Source organism: Diadema antillarum, unplaced genomic scaffold (assembly GCF_040938485.1).
Source record: "Diadema antillarum isolate AM-2024a unplaced genomic scaffold, OU_Dant_1.0 seq00000531_RagTag, whole genome shotgun sequence".
Taxonomy (NCBI): Eukaryota; Metazoa; Echinodermata; class Echinoidea; order Diadematoida; family Diadematidae; genus Diadema; species Diadema antillarum.
Window position 1 is genome coordinate 310,631 of NW_027271482.1, and position 17,976 is coordinate 328,606.

The 17,976-nt window shown below is 39.0% G+C and overlaps 1 protein-coding gene across 2 annotated transcripts in view; it reads left to right on the forward strand.

Annotated features, from left to right (window-relative positions):
* The window catches only part of LOC139734523 (CCR4-NOT transcription complex subunit 2-like), a 243,407-nt gene that overhangs the window by 98,522 nt on the left and 126,909 nt on the right, over nt 1–17,976 (forward strand). For both annotated transcript variants that reach the window (XM_071645298.1, XM_071645299.1), the window contains exons 4-6: nt 9,621–9,763; nt 10,552–10,615; nt 14,049–14,196. In XM_071645298.1, coding sequence (XP_071501399.1) covers nt 9,621–9,763; nt 10,552–10,615; nt 14,049–14,196 — 355 coding nt within the window. The remainder of the gene's footprint in view (nt 1–9,620; nt 9,764–10,551; nt 10,616–14,048; nt 14,197–17,976) is intronic.

A 17,976-nucleotide genomic window follows, 5' to 3' on the forward strand; every position in this document is an offset into this window, starting at 1 on the left:
CATTTCGAAATTTAAAAGCAAACATCCGACAGTTATTTAGCATCGTATGGAGCAAAATATTACTGTTATTCACTTCCGAACGTAAAAACAATCATCTGACATTTATTTCAGCATCTTATGGAGCCGAATGTTATTGCTATTCTCTTTCGAAAGTAAAAGCAAACATCCAACATTTATCTCGTCATTGTACGAAGTTGATTATTATTGTTATTCATTTCCGAATGCCAAAGGGATAATTCGACATTTACTTTAGCATCTTCCAGAGCTGAATATTATTATTATTTACTTTCGAACATAAAAGTAAACTTCCGGCATTTATTTTATCATCGTATACGGAGTTGAATATCATTATCATTTATATCCGACCGTCAAAGCCAACATTCGACATTTATTTCAGCATCTTCCGGAGCCGTATTTTATCCTTATTCATTTCCGAATGCAAAATCAAATATCTGACATTAATTTCAGCACCGGACGGAGCTGAATCTTACCATTATTCATTTCCAAAAGTATAAGCAAACATCCGCCATTTATTTTTGTATAATACGGAGTCGAATATTACCGTTATTCATTTCCAAAATTAAGAGCAAACATCTGACATTTATTCCAGCAGCTTACGGAGCCGATAGTTAACGCTGTTCATTTTCAAAACTAAAGGCAAACATCCGGCTTTTTTGGTGGCCTGCCGTGCGTTTTTGGTGACGCCGGTCGCAAATTAACCATTCGCGAAATCGTGATTCGATTCGCAAAAAGACTCCGCTAAATCGCTACACTCGGCACGGGCTACGTCGTCCTTTCACCAGGTCTCGTTACAAAACCAAAATCTCGTGTGAGTTCTTGCGTTACCTATCGTTAATTTTAACGAAACATCGTTAATTTGCGTTAGGGATCGTTACTCATCGTTATTCAGCGTTACTACAAACGTTAATTTTCCCGATCGTTAGTTTGCGTTACTAACGATTCAGGTGAAACCGCTTGCGTTAATGAAACGTTAATGTTGATTAACGCAAAGTTTCTTTTGGTATATACTGTATGACCAGGCAGTCTCGGTGTTTTGGTCAGTCTGTCTCGAGCGCTGAGTGAACGCAGCTCTTCCAATAAAGTCAATCTCTCTCTTAACTCTAAGTGTGTCATTCGTTCTCTATTTGATTGTGCTCATAGCAGGTCACTTCATTAATGGCCCCCAAGAACGCACCATCAGTGCGCGCGGTTTCTTTTGTTAAATGGTCTCTGCTTTACCCCCCCTTCCAGCACATCTGTCGATATCTTTGGTATTCACTGCTAGACCTTGCCTTGACTGTTATTTTTTTCTGTGGGAATTGCGTGACAGAAAAAAAAGAAATGGCGCTTGATTACAGTAACATATTAAAAGATGTAGCAACAACTGCTTAAGCCCTTTTTACACTTGTGTTTCTTAACCCCGTACTTTCTCTGACCCAGGACTATCGTTAGTCCCGTACCAATTTTTTCAGCTTTTTACACTCGCCAATAAATCCCGTACTAAGCTCTTGTCCTGGGCTAAGGAGAAAACTGACCTTTTTACACTGATATTTCTTAGTCCCGTACTTTCCAAACCACATGAATATTCATGATTACGCTGTGCACTGTACAAGTACACGCGCGCACCGGCAGCACTTGATTGCCTCGTTTCTTATTGGTCAGTGGGGGGTCGTACTTCGTCTCCGTCGCTTAGCCCCGGATTATTTTTTTGCTCTGTTTACACTCGCTTGCTTGGCACCGCAATTGCAAGGTTAGCGCCGCACTTGCGGTGCTAACCCTGCTATTTTGCAGGGCCAGATAGTACGGGATTATCAGTGGGGCTAGCCCACTTTCGCAAATTAGTGTAAACAGAAAGTGCATGGGCGAAGGAAAGTCCGGTACCAACGGTGGGGCTAAGGCCCCCCCCCCCCTTAGCCCCACCATTAGTACGGGACTAAGCAAAAATTTGCAAGTGTAAAAAGCCCTTTAGTTTTTTGGCATGTAATGAGGGGGACAGATTAAAATGCCACAGTATCATCCCTTCTCCAAAACACAATTCTCTGAAAGGCACATAGACCCGGTGGTTTAGTCGAATGTGTACGTAGGCGCACAGCGCAAGTTTCCTACAGAGACCTAGATGCCATTGACTCCTCTTTAGCGCTTACGCTATGACCCATTTCCATGAGTCCAAAGAAGTACGATCCACTGTAGTCAGTGGTCCGATCACAGTTTGGCTCATGATTCGGCTGAGGGGGATGACAGCTTTAGCAAACTTCTTTTGTGACGTCATACTAAGGAGCACATAAGCACGCACCCTGACATCACTACAGACTGCGTGACGCACAGAGAAGACAACGAAGGCAAAATTACCTAGTAACACCTACGCGCTTTACTCTTGATGACAGCTCAACTTCGGCAATCTTCGTATCAATGCTAACAGCAGGGATCTCGCCAGTTTATATCACCCTTGTCGGCGCCGACAAGCATGCGGTTTGAAGAAACAACAAGGTTAAAACTTGCCGACAAGGGTAATACCACGCGTGAACTTGCTTGACGAGCTAAGTTCGGACCAATTTCTCGCCTTTTTTACTCTTGATTATCTGGCTAGAAAAGAAGCTAGATGTTGAAAGGAGCAGCAGTTTACAAGCGCAAAAAGTCATCCACACAGTCACAGCACCAATCACAACAACGCGGCTCAACAGCTAGCTGCACACCACATTGCACATCACACACTTGCTCACTCACATGCCCTCTGATTCGGGATCCACACACACAGCAATTTGTGTGAAGTTGCACCAGCCACAGACAGCCCCCTGTGTGTACATATATGACGGTATTGTGAGAGGGAGAGAGAGAGGACGGAAAGACAGGGTCGGAGGCGCCTAGGCCGAGGGAGGCTGAGGAAGGCTGACACGTGCTCACTTGTTGTTACGCTTGTTGTCGGGTTGCGCAAAAACAAACGATATGAAATGCATGCCCCCCTCCGCCAACGGTTGTATTTTTGGGTGCTGGTCGTTATTCCGAAGGTTCGCTATTCCGAGGGTTCGTTATTCCAAAGGTTCATTAATCCGAAACACACAAATTTCCTATACCTAGAGGTTCGTTAATCCAAAAATTTTAAAAAGGGTTCGTTAATCCGAACAATATATTTTGTGCCGTTATTCCGAAGGTTCGTTATTCCAGAGATTCGTTAATCCGAAAATGAAATTCGGAATAACGAACCTTCGGAATAATGAATCTTCGGACTAAAAAGCCTTCGGAATAACGAGCTGTAACCGTATTTTTTTGCTGCTTTGGTTTGTTTGTTCATTTGTCTACCTGTCTGTCTCTCTATTCGCAAAATAAGTCAAAATTTGGGAACAGATTAGGATGGAATATTCAGGAACAGTTGGTTGGTAAAATGGCGCAAGGAACAGATGATTAAATTTTGGTAGTGAGCAGGATTTATAATACCACCGGAATTCACTGCCAGGATCCAGGATTTTTTTAAAATTACCGGTACCTTGTTTCGTATATATGAAAGGATTCGTATCAATTCTGTAGGAAGCTGGCCATCGGCAATGACGCAAAATTAGATGCGTTCAAAGCATTGCCGCAGAGGGAAAATTACCTCCATCTGTCGTTTTAAAAAAAAGAAAAAGAAAAAATGTGCGATGGAGTAAGCAAATGCAAATTGTTGGTTTTTTTCTTGTAGTTACAGCGGGTTATTTTTTATTTCAAAAGCCATGCGTTCCATTTGAGCCTTTTCACTTTCCATGGATTCGTAAACCTCATTCGTGAATATTCCATTTTCCGTCTCCTGGCCGAAATTAGTAATTCTGTCATGATGGTCTTTCAAGTTCAACGTACGTAATGCTCCACGTGCAACTTCTGGCTTGGTTTGTTAACAGGGTTAGGGGGCCTGCATGGGCAGAAAATAAATGACTAAACATTCATCGCTGTTCCAGCTGGTTTACATACTATTTACATGCTGTTTACGACCTCTGAAGTGAGTTTGGAGTACGCGCGGCATTCCTTTATCTGACACCTGGCTTTCATGGAGATTTCCACAAGCCATGATATCAAGTTTCCCCACTGCCTGTGGTCATGTTTTTTTTTTTCTTGTTATTCTTCATTACAAACATTGATTTGTTCAACTTGAAAAGAGTAGATAATTTGCTTTGAGCACGTGTTCCTTTCTTTTTTTTATAGTAGCGTCGGTATCATATTGTTTTGTTCATCGTCCATGCATGGTAGGGTACATCATGGGAGGAGAACGATAGGAATGACAGGGGAGAAAATAAACTGAAAAAAGCAAGCATCTTTTGAGCAAGCTGTCTTTGTTTTTCTCTACACCAGCATCAGTTAATATCACCACCAAGGTTCTTTTTTTTTTCCGGCTAGATAACTCAAAAAAGTTATGAATGGACTTGAAATCAATTTTCTCGGAAATTTTGATAATGTAAGGAATATATAGTTTAATTTAGGTATAATGATCCATAGATGGGCTGAGTTCTGAGCCCTCTCTCTTCCCCCTTTTCTAGTTCATTATTGAAATATTTGTTCTCCATCACCGATATGAAGTTTGCTCTCCTTCCCATCTCGTACTTCCATCCCTTCTCTGTCCCAATCACTGCAAATGTGTGAAAATGGATCCGAACACAACGTATTAATGTATTATATTAATGGTAATTAGGGGAGTTTGGTTTGTGTGTGTGTGTGTGTGTGTGTTTATTCTTTTTTTTTATCATGCTCTTGCTTCAAGGAGCTACGCTTTTCCCACGTAAAATTAATAATGGATACCGCACAGAGAGGCACACATTTTGATGTGAACAACCAAACATTCTTTATCTATCTATAATAATTTTTTTTTATTCAAAATAAATAATGTTTGGTTGTTCACGTAATGTAAAAAATATTATTTTGACATTTCATGCTCTTAACTGTCGAGCATTTTCTTCTTCTTTTTTACAGGAGAGAGCGAAAATGTTATTCTCTTTAGCAATGACGGCCTAGGCATACGTATCATATTTGTAACGCAGTTCTGATTTTTGTTAACACATGAATTGTTCTCTTTCCAGATCATTTCTTGATTTAGTGAAAGTTAACAATGTTTTTCACATTCACACAAGGCAGTTTGGTTAGCCAGTGTTCAGTTCACTGCTAGTGAAATTTTGGAATAAAGCGATAGCCCCAAAACGGTGTTACTCTGAGGGTTTGTTCCGAAATAATGATAGAATAATACTACATTCCTTATTATTCTGAAGGTTTGTTAATCGGAAAATAATAAGGAAACAATGTCTGTTAATTTCCAAACGAAATCAGTTTTGTTATTTCGAACGTTCTACCAGTGAAATTTCGGAATAAAACAGTTACAGTTTTCTTACTCTGAGGGTTCGTTACTTCGACAGAAAAAATAGTAATGAAATAGTACTAGATTCTATATTCTGAAGGTTCGTTAACCGAAAAATAGTAAAGAAAAAATGTCCGTAAATTTCAAAACGAAATCAGTTGTCATTGGTCAATAGCACAATCAGGGTATGCAATTGTGTAACAAGGGTAAAATGAAAAAACTTGGTGAAAATGCTTTTTTTGCTGTTTGTTGTAGCTGAGTGTTCAAATTTTCATTTCATGTAAAGAAAGAGTCAAAATTTTGCATTAAACTGCACATAAATTAGCATTTAAATTAGGGGTGTCGAATTACATTGACATGACTAATATATTGGAATAAATTCATTAAAAAAAAAGAGAATGCTTTTTTCATCTGATATTCCCGTTAGATATTCCTGATAAATATCCCTTTCATTCACCACCAGCACATAGCCATGACATATCACAAAATATGAATAAATGTCATATTGTCACTTCTCAAAATGGATGATCAATTTTGTAGGCATTATTTTGAATTCAAATAAAACCACTTTTACATATTTTATCATATTTCACTTTTGCCAAAGAGTGAAGAGCTGAAACTTTCAGGAATAGGTAACAGACATATAGTGGCCGTTATTACATAGTTTTATGAAATTAGGGCTGGTACTTTGGAAGATATGATATTTTTCATCAAAAAATTATCCGTACAGTTTGACCTTGATTGTTCGCACAGTGTTTGGATCCATTCTCATATTTGTAAACACAGGTAGAAGAATGAATGTGAGATTTATGATGACTTGAGCTGATATCCAAGCTGTGACACTCAAACAACGACATATTAAGCCAAAATACTATGTTTTTGCTTATGATATCTTTAGAAATTGAACAAGCATTGCAATATGAACACTGAACACTTATCATATGACCTTCATGCAGTATAACATGGGTGTGGATCGGTCTTTTTTTTCCTCAGCAATTTGTAAAAATATGAAAAAAATAAGTTCTTATTGCTCAAATTTGCGAAAAAATTTTCACACAATAGATTTCTACATATGTACAATTCATGGCTAAAAAAACAAGGATATTCAATAAGGGGAAAAGATTCTTTTAAGTACGGTAGTCAAATTAGGATATACCTCACTGAAAATACTGAAAAACGGCTGCACTTATTTCCCTCAGCATTTGAAAATGGCTCAAAACTCAACACTGGCTGAACATTTATTGGCAAACAGCACACCATATTGTAGTGTGTCTTCAGTACTTTAAGGAAAAGCAGAAAAATAAGCTGTTTCTCCATGTATAGCTGTACAGCATGGGTTAAAAGGTCACAATGTCACAAAAATAAGCCAGCATTACACTCCTACCCGGACGGAACTTCAGACCTCATAACTTTCTCCAGCTGAAAGAACCACTGTTTTTTATTGCATGCAAGCAATGCCAGGAAAAAATCCATCAATTTGATACCAAACACACAGGGGTAGACTTAAAATATGGACCTCAAATCTTGATTTTACGTAAGTTGTAAAATGCTTTTTTTGACGCATTACATGGGTTTTGGGGGACTTTTTGGTAATTACTCTTTAATAATTAACAGTAAATGAGAAGAAATTAGCTATTGTCTTACCACATGTGATTACTGATATCTTAGCATGCTGCATGTGAATTTTTAAGTCAGTTGGTGCATTCATTTAGAAGTTACAGTTTTTTAAAGTGAGAAAGTCATGATTGCATACCCTGATTGTGCTTATCACCCATTTCGAACGTTCTGCCAGTGAAATTTCGGAATAAAACAACGGCACAAAACAGTTTGTTTTTCGTACTCTGAGGGTTTGTTACTCCGACAGAAATTATAATGATGAAATAATGCTAGATTCTTTATTCTGAAGGTTCGTTAATAATCCAAAAATAATAAAGAAAAAATGTCCACTAATTTCTAAACGAAAGCAGTGTGTCATTTCGAACGTTCTGCCAGTGAAATTTCGGAATAAAACGACTGCCCCAAAACAGTTACAGTTTTCTTACTCTAAGGGTTCGTTACTCCGACAGAAATTATAATGATAAAATAATGCTAGATTTTTTATTCTGACGGTTCGTTAATCCAAAAATAATAAAGAAAAAATGTCCGTTAATTTCACAACGAAATCAGTTTTGTTATTTCGAACGTTCTGCCAGTGAAATTTCGGAATAAAACGACGGCCCCAAAATGGTTAGAGTTTTCTTTTACTCTGAAGGTTCGTTACTCCGAAAGAATAATGAATGATAAAATGTTATACATTCTTAATTCTGAATGATTGTTAATCGAAAAATGATAAAGAAGAAATGTTCGTTTATATCAAAACGAAATCAGTTTTGTTATTTCGAACGTTCTGCCAGTATAATTTCGGAATATAACAACGGCCCCAAAACGGTTACAGTTTTCTAACTCTGAAGTTTTGTTATTTTGAAACAATAACGATGATAGATAATACTAGATTCTTTTCTGAAGGTTCGTTGATCGGAAAATAAGGAAAAAATGTTTGTTAATCTCGGAACGAAATCAGTTTTGTTTATTTTGAACATTCATCTGTAGTACCGACCTTTGGTGTTGTTGTTTTCGATTAACAAACCTTCGAAGTACTCAGTAATGAATCATTTCACTTTATGATTAAACAAACCTTAGGAATAACGACCATCACTCGTGTAATCAGGGAGGTACATTTTTGTATGATATCTCTTTGATGTCACCGCCAAACTACAGCAGTATACCCAGAAAGGAAAGTGCAACGATGTCCCAAAAGTTCTCGCTTCTCGCGCATCTGCATGCAGTAGGCCTACCACGTGGTCGAGCAGACGGCGAGAAAGCAAAAACACTACTAGTATAGTGACACGGCGCGTGTTGTTGCGATGCAGAGACGGCTAATTATACTGCAACAGTGAAACAGGAAAGGCCTAAAAGAAAACGGAACCTTCACCATCGGCACCTACTTCTCTTTCATTTATTATAGGAACTGCTGCCAACAAAAGGTATGGAATTTCTGCATTGTTTCTGTGAGAATATGCCCCTCACAACGCTCATTACATCTCCGTGAAAATGTCGCATTAAGTGGCATTTTAGCGACAATTTATCTGTGTTGTATTGAGCATTAGCGAAGGGCAAGGCTTCCACGCTTCGCGCGGGAGGGGGACCCCCCTTTAAAGAGATGATGAAGTATTGATTGAGATTTGCAAGATACTTCACAGAAATCACTCTATGAAATGTTACCGTGCATACGATTGTATAAGAGGAATTCAAAGTTCATTTGATGAAAATTGGTTTTGAAATGGCGGAGATATAAAAAAAGAAAAGTAAAACAAAGCGATCCTAACAAAAGATGGGTCCCACCTCTTATTGGGATTGCTTTGTTTTGGATGTCTCAGCCAATGTTTTCATCAAAAATTAGTCATCAAAAAAGTTGGAAACCTGTAGCCCATTTCAATTGGGATGTATCATCCCTTTAATTTTGCTCCCAGACTCAGTTTTATGTATATAGCCATGTCTGGAGTGTTCGTGTTTGCTTTGTTGGCAACCATTGCATTAGCACAGCTGAGACTTTGCACGCAAAATGCGCATCTATTGTGGAAGTGAACTCGGGTCTCGCACAGCAGCGCTAACACCGGCACCGAACTTGAAATGGCAAAGACGATAATCATGAGCGGCTAGTCAAGTTTTAGCTAATTAGAAAATAGCACGTAAATCGCCAACGTGAAAGGTGAAGCTTGATCAGTTCAGCAGATGACGTTTAACACCGGGCCCAGCACCAACTACCGGAAATATGAGGTAATTTTGAGGTCGACCTTCCAACACCGGCTGATTTCAAGTTTGGTTTAAATGTGCTGAGATAGCACGAGCACCGAACTTGAAATCACCAAGTGTGTCACCACTGTATAGGGCCTACACATGCAGTGGCTGTGTGCCCACCAATACTCACTGGTCACTCATCTCCTGCAGCGTGCAGGCATGCAGCAAGCTTACCCCAAGCAGAAAACTGTGAACAGTTTCTTCTGCTAACCTCTACATTTACTGCCCAAATACTCAACTTTGTCACCATGGAACAAAATAATGTGATATGGTGGAGGCATACCAGTCACCATAGCAACATTTCTAGTTACACATTGTAAATAGCAGTGTTTACATCCGGAATGTTCTTACTTCATACACAGTTGCATCCTTTAAGAGAGTTGACAGGATTTTGCCAACCAAGCAAGAGAGATCTTTTTGAGTTAACCTGTAAATGGAATATTTCTTTATACTTCTTGTTTTTTATATCCAGCTGATTTCTCACTGTTGGGGAGCAGAGGAAAAGACAAAACAAACAAGATGGGTCCTTACAAAGAAGGCGGAGACAATGACTATGGAGATGCAATGTTCTTCAATTCAGCATCCATGTTCCAGCCTCACAGACAAGACAAAGATGTGATTAGATACATAAGAAGTCTTTCTTTTTTGTTGTTTCAAGTACAGTGAGTTTTCGAAGGTACTGCATATGCCATATATTTTGCAAGGTTTATATTTTTGTTGATTTTTGCAAGCGGTGTGCTTTTTTCAAATTTAGCAACATGCGAAAAAATGAACTCTTATCCTGACATGAATGCAAAATGAATGCATACCTATGTACTGGTACATGCAGTACACAGTACATGATAATTGCTGTACCCAAGATCGTAATGTAACTACTCACGAAATTGTTCGGAAGTCCCAACTTGCCAAAAAACAATTAAACTCGATGAATATATGGTGTTTACAGTAGTATAACCCAGAGACCAACAACTGTAGGTCTATCGATTTTCGCATCCCCTTGTTTCTTTGCTGTGTTTTTAATCTAAAAGAAATGACTAGATTTTATATGTAATTAAAAATTGAAACTTGTGTTATTGATCATGCTGAAGTATATGAGTTATAAAAATTGTTTCTTGCTGTTTTTGTTTTTGGTTTGTTTGGGGTCAGGATTTGTTTGTATGGTTTGTTGGTCATTTGTTTGGTTTTGTAGTGGTGTTTCATCATTACCTTTTTTTTTCAAGTACGAGACAAATACGCACATTTGTTTGCTTTAGATATGCATGACGTTAATGAATGCCATTATTTATTACTGTCATTACTTAAAACTGACTGTTGCTTGGGAGTCACATGGTGAGAAGCAGTTATGTTCATTCTTGATTGATGTTTTCATTGGATTTTTATCCACTTGTGTCTTTCTTTATCAGTTAATGGCATCACAGTCACAACCACTTTCACAGTTCTCAGGAAGTTTTTATGGTGGTCAGCAAGGTAAGACAGCTTTTCTGCAAGACAGTTGCTTTTTGGCTTTTTTATCGCCGTACCTATTTTTAAAACAATAAGCAATAAGGTTACATCTTGCTCATCGTTGCCAGTCTTGCATACAATGTATATATTTTCCATATGCTGTGAAAGCATGGAAGCCTTGGCCACAGGATGCCCTGAAATTTGTGAAGCCTAAGACGAGTTGTGTCTTTGAGCTTGCTTTGCATTTCAAAGGATTTGACAGAGCTCTTTAAATGCATTCAGTGAATGAGTGCAGGAGAATTGTTCATTTAACAGCATAGTAAGAGCTTAATGCAATGTAGTTTGACCCATGACGCAACTCCTTCACAGTTCTTTTTTCTGTACTGCTTCTTATCTCATTTCTAAAATATCACAAGGTTGAAATCCAAGGGAAATCCTCTGATAAACTGAAATGGCTAATTCTGTACTGAGCCAAAGCGTTTCATAGATCAAGCATAGCTGCCAACTCCACCAGGACTGCAAAGCAACACCTCCAGACATGATTAAGAAATTTTAGTGAATTTAAAAAAATAAAGGAACAGAGAATGACTTCCAAATTTCTGAAAGTATGATAGGTGTTTAATTCCTATTTGTGGCAAAATCAAAAACAAAAACCAACAAGACTGGTCTTACTCTTGTTTCATTATGGCTTGATGGCTGAATTGCATGTTGACAAGAGATAGCAATGTCTCATATTAGAACTCACATTCCAACTTTCAGGGCTTTGACTGTCACAAGCTGATATGATGAAAATATTTCTTACGTTCCAGTATTAAGAGAAATGGAAACCACAAGGAAAAGTCAGCACAAAAATATGCAGGACCTCTTATGTTACAGTGAACACAATATGAGTTGCTCTGGCTATGCCATTACCTCTAGGTTGGTAATTTTCTGTTTCAAAATTTCTTTTTATGCCTCCGTCACGAAGGGTCGCATTATGTTTTTGGGCTGTCTGTCCGCCCGTCCTTCCATCCATAATCAATTTTGTTGACAGTGTAACTAAAAAACTGTGTAAGGTATCCTAATGAAACTTGGCATGTATAAGTGGGTGAAGTTGTGCCTATCAACTTTTTGGGCACACATGCTCAAGGTCAAATGCACAAAATTTCACTATTTGCCCCATATCAATGCAATGCCTGAAGGTATTTTCTTGAAACGTAGTGTATACGTGAACTAGCAAATAAAGATTCTCCTGAGAGAGTTTTGGGTCCTGAGGTCAAAGGTCAAGTGAAAATAAATGTTTCACTTTTTTTTCCATATCTCACAAATGGTTCAAGGTATCTCCATGGAACTTAGAACTCATATACATACACTGACTGGCAGTGATTATCTAGGGAATGTAGGGGTCATGGGTCAAAGGTCAGGGGGTCAAAGATCAAGGTCCACTCACTTTTTCCATCATATATGCAATGCCTGCAGGATTTTTCTTGAAACTTAGAGTATGCATGTATTACTCAATAGAGATTCTCTTAGAAGATTTTGACCATAAGGTCAATAGGTCAAAGGTCAAGTGAAAGTGCTAAATTTCACTTCCTCCTTAACCCTATTCCCACCGGGGGGGGGGGGGGGGGGGGGGCATTTTGCCCTCCCCCTCCCTCGACGTTTCACATGATTATTCCGCAGAGCGTGATGCTCTCGCCGCGACATTTTATGACTTTTTTCTTTCAAGTATCGCGCAACTTTTGAGACCAAATTTGTCATTCCCAGGCATACCGTTTTGAAGCCACGCCCCTTTGAAAAAAAGTATGTTGACTCAAAAATTGCTCAAAAACATGATTTTGTGTACAAATCCAATGTAAGTTGTGTTTTTGCAATCAATTCATATAAGAATAAGTATATTTACTTTCAATGGCTGATAATGATTTATTTTGGCCTGATTATGCTTTAAAAAGTTTCTGTGACCAATTTTGACGAAAAAAAACCAACAAAAACAAAAAGTAAAAAAAACAATAAAATCTGTAAAAGTGGATATTTTCGCGCGACTAATTTTTTGCGCTCAGCCCGGTAAGAAGAATTTCGCGTGTTTTTGATTCCGCGGAAGTAAGACAGTAATTACGAGAACATACGACAAGCAAATATATTTGCATGCTTTTATTTTCACGCTAGTTTATGATCGCGCGAAATGCCTGAAAATTTCATCACCCCGAAAATTTCCACTTTTACAGTAAGTAAGAAACTAGAAAAGCACTCTGAGAGTGCAGACCTCCACCAAGCAGCTACTTTCCACCGTGATCTTGCTCTTCCATAGAGATCAGTGATTTCCACCCACTGAAAAATCGGCCTATTTCCCTATATAGAAGCCTTTGTTACGTCATAAACCCTCAGATGCGAGGCACGCCTCGCCCCAGCAGAAACTATAGCACGCACTTTAGTGCGTGCATGAAAACTTCAAAAATGCGCAGCCTGAACTCCCAAGTTCAGTGACCCTACCTGGCAAAATACCGAAAATCCTTCATTAAATCCATAAAAATTTCCTGATCACTACCAAAATTTAATTGTTTGTTACTTGTGTCATTCTCAACCTTTCCTGTAAGTTTCATGCAAATCCGTTAACCACTCTTTGAATTATGCACACGGACAAACTAACAAATGAACAAACACAACAAACCAACGGTAACGAAAACATAACCTCCTCCCTTGGCGGAGGTAATAATTATAAAGCCTAATTTTTGCTTCAATATTATTGTTTAGGATATTGAAAAGAATATGTTCACCAAAAATTAGAAGTCTTGGAGCTTTATTTTTTGATTTATAGGCAAAAAAAAAAATATTTTTGCATAAGTTAGCATAAATTGATTAATATAAAATACATAAATAAAAATCTGAAAAATCTAACTATACAGTCTTATAGATTACATTGGCCTCTACCTTAGTGAAAGCGATCCACGACCGAGATCTGAAGGGGGGGCAAAAATGCCCCCCCCCCCCCCCTCGGTGGTTTCAAGTCCCTCAAAAAAACCGGTGGGATTAGGGTTCAAATTATTAAAGGGTCAAAAGTCAGGTAAAAATCCTCAAATCCCCAAATACCTGCCCTTTTAGACAATATAGCCATTCTTCCAATTAAACCTAAAGGAAAGTGAACATTCAGCACATTTGTGACAAACCTGTCATTTTAATATTTTGCAAGTTATGTGAAACTGTCATCACACATTGTCAAGACATTGTACTATAGACCTATTAGGAGAACCATGCATTATGGTGGAGGTATACCAGGTCTGTTGTAGAAAATGTGGAAGTAACTTTCAAATTGGCTGAAAAATTGAAATTTCTAATTTGCCGTACAATGAAAACAAATGAAAATGAATTTCTGTTTTCGTAAGATTTCCATTCTTTTTAGCTTCTTCTATTTTTGTGGATGGTTTAAAATCACTGTTCCTTCAACTACTGATAAGTTGTGGTTTTAATGATTACCATCTAGGCATGGGCCTTCAGAGTAGCCTACCACGAGTCCCATTTCCAGCAAGAAGTACAGGCTTGTCTGGCCACTCGAACTTAGGGTTGCCAACGTCATCAGCAGGCATGGTGCTGCCAACAATGGCTCCCCCTAACCCTGCATCTCCAAACAGGTGAGTGAAGCACCACCATGTAGTATGAAGATGAGCACTGAGCAGTGCAATGTTCATCATAACTGTAAAATGATTGCTTAAAGGATAAGTTTGCTTCAGCTAAAAGCTTAAAGTGATCTCTTGCAGTCATTTTCTCTTGTGTTGTCAGCCATGTTGATGGCAATGTTACTGTTGTCTATTGTCTAGTGTTTGTCATATATATGTGTTTTATGAACAAGATACATAATAAAGTTGCTTCACTATGGTGTAAGGCAGAACCCCCAACCCCCCCCCCCCCCCCCGAATAAATGCTGTACAGTTTTCAGACATCCCCAGATCTAGATTTAGGCAAGCCACATCTCACTATGATTAGATTTTATGTGACCATGAAATAAGCGGTAGTAGCCATTTAAAATATGGTGGAGATAAGAAGTTTTGGAGGGGTCCAATTGTCATGTGATTTGTAAAAGATCATGGATCACCTTTTGTTTCTGAATGAATCCTTTGTTTTTGTCTCACCCACGTGGCAGAAGGCAGACTTACGCGTCACTTTTCCACAATCAATTATTTGGTGTACTCTAAGTTCCCACAGCTTTGAGCTATGACCACCAAACTCACGCCACTGGTACATAACTTAAAGATACCTATCAAATAAGAATATGGGTTAAATCCATCAATGTCAAAGGTTAAATTGTGAATGAAGTTTCCCTGGCAGCATTGTACTCATGGTAATGTGGTGTCCTCTCAATTACTTTCCAAAGCTATGAGCTATGACCACCAAACTCATACCACAGGTACACAACCCAAAGATGTCGGTCAAGTTTGAATATGGGTGAAGTTCGGCAGTTCAGAGATCCACAATAGTCAATGAACTTTACCTGCTAAGAGTTTTATGCATTATATTGTGGGGTACTCTCAATAACTTTGGACAGCTTTGAGTTATGACCACCAGGTTCATACCACAAGTACATAACCTATGTACTAATGCAAGTTCGACAAGTTCAAAGGTCAAAAGGTCAATGTACTTGCCCTGATATGCCCTGTACTCACAGTATACTGGTACTCTCAATAACTTTCCACAGCGTTGAGCTATGACCACCAAACTCACACCACAGGTACAAGTGTACATAATGTACAGATACCTGTCAAGTAAGAGTATGGATGAAATCCATCAAGGACAAAGGTCAAATGTCAATGAAGTTTCCATGACCGCACTGTTCTCACGGTATTGTGGTGTACTCTCCATGACTTTCCACAGCTTTGAGCTATGACCACCAAACTCATACCACAGGTACATGTACACAACCTAAAGATGTGGGTCAAGTTTGAATATGGGTGAAGTTCAAAGACCAATTTGTCAATAAGCTTTCTATACCTGGTAAGCATTGAACACATGTACGCTCAATAACTTACGGCAGCTTTGATCTATGACCACCAGATTCATATCACAAGTACATAACCTACAAATGCCGGTCAAATTTTAGTATGAGTGAAGGCCAACAAGGTCAAAGGTCAAAAAGTCAATGAACTTGCCCTGATAAGCACTGTACTGGCAGTATTGTAGTGTACTGTATACGCTGTTATTTTCGCGTACAGATATTTTTGCGAAAGACGAGGACATAGACATTTTCGCGAGATGTTGTTTTCACGAATCGACGCCGACGCTTACGTTAATGCTCTATTAATTAAGCGCATGGAGACATTTTCGCGTGTTGTTAAATTCGCGATCTAACTGTGATTCGCAAAATTCACGAAAATAACAGCTTATACAGTACTCTAAATAACTGTCCACAGCATTGATCTATGACTACTAGACTCACACCCCAGGGATATAACCTGAAGATGCCAGTCAAGTTCTAATATCATGGTTTAAGTCTGACAGTGCAAAGGTCAAATTGTCAATGATCTTTACTTGATAAGAACTGTATATACATAGTATTGTGTTGTACTCTCAATAACTTTCCACAGCTTTGAGCTATGACAAGCATATTCATACCCAAGGTACAGCACCTAAAGATGCCAGATTTTAATCATCTGTTTTTTGTGTCATTCTCAACCTTCCCTGCAAGTTTCATCTAAATCCGTTCCAAACTTTTTTAGTATAATATATATATATATAATATAATATAACCCCCCCCCCCCCCCTTCCCTGGTGGAAGTAATGTGGATTCAGCAAACCCCCTCACTGTTTGATTATGGTATCCCCCGCCATGTATGCCGGAAGATACTTTGGATTCAGCAGCGTTACGCCACCGTGTCACATTCTTGTGTGGACTCTAGTGGCCACATAGCTTTACAGATTTCTGTGAAATTTTGTATGGAGGTTCATATTGGGAATATCCCCACACCTATAACTTTGGGTGATGCTGCCCCCAGTGTTCCATCTTTTATAGGGTAAAATGCCATATTTTTGTGCATAGATTGTGTGCGCTCTAGAGGCTACATTAATGGATTTTGTTCAAATTTTGTATTGGGGTTTATCATAATGTAATTTACAAGCCTATAGATTTTGGATGTGCTGCTCCCCAGTGTTCCGTCTTTTATAGGGTCAAAAATCAGGTTGTGGGTGGATGGTTTGTGTGCTCTCTGTAGGTAACATTTCTTGACGAATTTTGTTCAAATTTGGTATGGAGGTTTCAACGGCGTAAATCCGTACTGAGGAGTGGGGGGATGATCGGCGATAGTCACCATCACCACGATTACAAGCCCATAACCGGACCGGCGGTATTTGGGGGGGGGGGGGAGGGGAGGGAGAGAGAAGCTTGGTCCCCCCCCCCCCCCCACACACACACACACACACTTTACAGGGATTGAATGTCCCACTCTTTTGCATGCAAAGTGGGAGGATAGAGGCAGATTTTTTTTTGTTCTTTTTGTTTTGGGTTTTTTTTTTTTTGCTTCTCAGCCGACTTTTGGCGGAAAATCAGACTTTAAAAGTGTGAAGACTTTTTTGTCGTTGTTTCTCTTGTCTTTTGCTGTTCTTCCTTCTTGACTGACAGGCGATTGTGACACCCCCCCCCCTTTCAAAAATTCAGCCCTGAATAATGCCCAAATAAATTCAATAAGATGGCAATATGGATATCCATTTCTTTGTATGTAATAACATAGTACATATTTTCCTTTAGGTATTAATTGTATTCTTCAATTTTCATGTAAGTCAATAAAGCAATCATCTCTGGGGCATCGTTCCTTTTTAATGATGGTGGGTGGGAGAGGGACTTGGAGTTGGAATATCTGTGCGAAGGCGAGGGAGCTGAGCGACCTTGCGGGGGAAGGGGGGTATCCCCCCTCCGACATGAGGAAGATTTTGCATTTTCAGACCTGAAATTCAGCGATCGGGTGCACACTTTTGGTGAAATTTGGGATTTTTTTCCTATCAAAAAACAAGTAAGAAAAAATATTCATAGATAATTGAATGACTACATCGTGGTATTTCAGCTCTTGCTCCGCCTGTGCGACATTACTGTGAAGGCCAACTAGGTAGTGGGGCCTATCACTGGCATAGCCAGGATTTGATCTTAGGGAGAGCGGTTAGATGCGAGGGAGCGAAGTGAGTGAGGGGGGAGGGTGTGGGAGGGGGGTGTCTCCCTCCCACGGTGAGAATTTTTTGCATTTTGATGTTGTACATGGTGCAATTTGATGCATGTTTTTAAACTTCAAACAGTCCCACTTGTTTAAGGTAGCAATATATTTTGATGTCGATTATCATTAAACAATTTTAGCTGTAAAATGGTATTATTTAGATAAACTCTTTGTATCAATTCTTACACTGAATATCACAAACGCGACCGAACACGAGCG